We start from the raw sequence: 3,278 nt of genomic DNA on the forward strand, positions 1-3,278 counted from the left end.
CGATTTTATTTAGCTCGTTGTGTTGTTTTCCCAATTTACTCAATCGGCAAACGAGTTCCAAGCAAAAGAAATTTTCCTGCTGACTCAAATTTTTGCGGCGATTTTTAGTAGAATTCGAGCTCTTTCCAACGAGGTTTTAATTTTTGGAATTGCCACCGTATTAAGAAAGTTATGCGCTAATATTGCACTGCAGGAAAACCGTTAACTTAATTTCAATTCCTCGTATCTTGCAGGTTTATTGGGCGGTTTCGAATATGAAACCAGTGATGTTTAGGGAAAATTGAGCGCTTTTCCGTGGTGTTTTAATTTTCGAAATCGCCCCGGTACTAGCAAAGTTATGGGAGAAATTTTCGCCGCAGGAAAAATTGGCTTTTTTCTAAATGCAATTTTGGCGTGAACAAAAAGCCAAACTGTAGCAAAGCCGATTTTATTTGGCTCGTTGTGTTGTTTTCTCAATTTACTCACTCGGCAAACGAGTTCCGAGCAAAAGAAATTTTCCTGCTGACTCAAATTTTTGCGGCGATTTTTAGAAGAATTCGAGCTCTTTCCAACGAGGTTTTAATTTTTGGAATCGCCACCGTATTAAGAAAGTTATGCGCCAATATTGCACTGCAGGAAAACCGTTAACTTAATTTCAATCCCTCGTATCTTGCAGGTTTATTGGGCGATTTCGAATTTGAAACCAGTGATTTTTAGGGAAAATTGAGCGCTTTACAGTGGCGTTTCAAAACGTTTCGTTTGAAATCGGCCCAAAAACGTGCCAGCTACAATAATTTCAAAATATCGTTCCTGCAGTTAACGTTTGTGGGATAACTCCCTTAATACGTGGGCGATTCAAGAAATGAAAACCTCGTTGGAAAGAGCTCGAATTCTTCTAACAATCTTCGCAAAAATGTATGTCAGCAGGAAATTTTCTTTTGCTCGCAACTCGTTTGCCGATGGAGCAAATTGCGAAAACAACACGACGAGCTAAATAAAATCGAATTTGCTACATTTTGCCTTTTTGTTCACACCAAAAGTCAATTTTTCCTGCAGCAAAGTTTTTCCCATAGCTTCGCTAATACCGGGGCGATTTAGAGAACTGAAACGCGATTGTAAAGGGCTCAATTTGCAGGAAGAATCTTTCCAAATCAAAGGCAACAATTGCCCTCTGCAGGAATTTTCTTAGATCATCTTTTAATCAGTCAAACTTTTTGAGCCGAATGCATTTGGCGTCCATCGAACGCATAAATATTTCAAAACATTCGGCTCAGCAGGATTTTCCCCGGTTTTCCAACGCTCATATTCTGCAGGTTTTGCAGCCGATTTCAATTTGCAAACTGGTCATTTGAAGACAAACGTCTGCGCTCTCCAAAGCAGGTTGTATTTTTCAAATCGCCCTCGTAATAAGGTAGTTCGGCACCAAATTTTTCCTGCAGGAATTTTTTTTTCGAAATTGCGTTTTCGGCGACAGAAATTCGTTTCGAATTCATTTAAATTGTCAAGATTCCAAAAAATCGGAAAATTTTCCTGCAGGATAAGTGATTTTTTCAAATCAGTCGATCGGAATCCTCAACACAAAGGAAAGTGCGCCAATTGTACACTCACCCACTTGACGCAAATGTGCCCAATTACGACCCACTTAAGTGACGCGCGGCGTTGCCAGCTGGTGCAAAAAATCCTGTCGGAACAGGGAAACCCACCGCACTAAAAACCAAGCAAAAAGGCAAACATCCGACCATCAAAGCTCAAAAATCGAGATCGTTGCGATATTGGAAAGGCCCCTGATTGGTTTGCGCAGGAGAGAGTTTTCCAGCCAATAATGAGCGCACATTTAATGAATCTAAAACCAATAGTTTAAGAGCTAATCAGTTAATTGAAGCGATCGTTGTTGAATGAATGGCACTTTCGTTCGCCCGATCCTGCCGGCCTGGTTGCCACGCTTCGTCCCTACTTCGTCAAACAAACGTCACTGAGGGTATTTTTGTCTGAGTCTGGCAACACCGTGGCAACAAACAACAACAAAGTGGCCAAAGTCACGCCCCCCGATTGACATTTTCCTTGACACATAACCTCACACTGTCAATTTATGTTGCAGAGCCCAGTGGCAACGTCGGACCTGTCGCTCGACCAGTCGCTGTCATCGGGCGTGGACATGCGCAGTAGTGCAGTGCGCGTGGCCGGCGACTACACGAAGCGCAAAAACGTGCTGCGCATGTCCACAGTGAAACCCTGCCGCTCGGAATTTCTGATTCAGGCGGAAAGCGGCGAAGAATTCGCCGATTGGGTGAAAACGCTGCAGCAGCAAGTCGCTGTCAGCACCGAGGCCGATCTGGTAAGTACCGCACAGTCTGATGATGGCCCGCACTGGTGCAGGCGAAACCGGTGCCGGAAAAATGGCGGGTTTTAACCGCGCGTTGTCTAGGAGCAATCGGGAGGGGGGAGACAGAGGGCGGAGCCGCAGGCCCCCCCCACCGGTCCGGCGCAGAGCAGCCATTTGTCGCCGCAGCCGGCCAATAAGAACGGCAAAACGTCGATGGTGAGCCGCAATCGATCGCCCACCGGCCAATCGCCGGTGAGCAAGACAAGGAAACCATCATCGCACAATGACAGCGCCATCCCCACCACCAGCCCCAAGAGTAAAACGTGGCGGGGCCGCGTTGCCAAGCAGTTCAAGAAATTCAACCAGGGCGCCACGTCGCCAACGTCGCCCACCGCACCGGAAGTGTACGGGTAACCAGCGCAGCTGGCAACGTTGCACGGGTGATTTGAACCGGATGTTTCAGGTCGACCTTCGGTATCCCGATCGAGCATTGTATCGCCTCGAACGAGAACGGATTCCTGCCGAGGTTTGTCGAAGTTTGCACGGAAATAATCGATGCCAAAGGTCTGGGAGTGACGGGAATTTATCGTGTGCCTGGCAACAATGCCTCAATCACGGCGCTGTCGGAGGAGATCAATCGGAATTTTGAGGAGGTGCCGCTGGAGGATGCCAAGTGGAACGATCTGCACGTGGTCAGCAGCCTGCTGAAGTCGTTTTTGAGGAAGATGCCCGACAGTTTGGTCACGTCCGCCCTCTATCCGCACTTTATCAAGGTGAGCTGCAAAAGTGGGGGGCGCAGTTGCCAAATTTATTTGATTTGTTCCTGCAAAAATCGAGCCCTTTCGAGTGCAGTTTAAGTTTTGCAAATCCGACCTGGACTAAGCGAGTTATGCGGGATATTTCCCCTGCAGGAAAAGTATTTTTTTCGACAATCCCTTTTTTGCCCGGTGAATGCATTTGGCCTCCATCTAACGCA

General features: G+C 46.8%; 2 protein-coding genes across 3 annotated transcripts in view; both read left to right on the forward strand.

Annotated features, from left to right (window-relative positions):
* Positions 1–3,278, forward strand: part of LOC109539319 (rho GTPase-activating protein 21) — a gene marked incomplete in the record, with an annotated part of 91,600 nt that overhangs the window by 31,657 nt on the left and 56,665 nt on the right.
* Positions 2,043–3,174, forward strand: LOC125503113 (rho GTPase-activating protein 21-like). Of its 2 annotated transcripts, none has more exons than XM_048663040.1 (3): positions 2,043–2,314; positions 2,405–2,712; positions 2,766–3,174. In XM_048663040.1, exons 1-3 carry the CDS (start codon positions 2,069–2,071, stop codon positions 3,157–3,159), a joined length of 948 nt encoding a protein of 315 aa, XP_048518997.1. In that variant the 5' UTR covers positions 2,043–2,068; the 3' UTR covers positions 3,160–3,174. The 2 variants fall into 2 exon arrangements, with proteins under 2 accessions (XP_048518997.1, XP_048518998.1); XM_048663041.1 differs by having other exon boundaries at positions 2,405–2,706.

This window comes from Dendroctonus ponderosae, unplaced genomic scaffold (genome assembly GCF_020466585.1).
Source record: "Dendroctonus ponderosae isolate FM_Combo_2020 unplaced genomic scaffold, Dpon_F_20191213v2 Dpon_F_20191213_12, whole genome shotgun sequence".
Lineage (NCBI taxonomy): Eukaryota > Metazoa > Arthropoda > Insecta > Coleoptera > Curculionidae > Dendroctonus > Dendroctonus ponderosae.

Coding starts and splice junctions, on each gene's coding strand:
- LOC125503113 (XM_048663040.1), top strand. CDS start 2,069: ATGTTGCAGAGCCCAGTGGCAACGTCGGACCTGTCGCTCGACCAGTCG. Junction 2,315..2,404: donor TCAGCACCGAGGCCGATCTG/GTAAGTACCGCA, acceptor CGCGTTGTCTAG/GAGCAATCGGGAGGGGGGAG. Junction 2,713..2,765: donor ACCGCACCGGAAGTGTACGG/GTAACCAGCGCA, acceptor CGGATGTTTCAG/GTCGACCTTCGGTATCCCGA.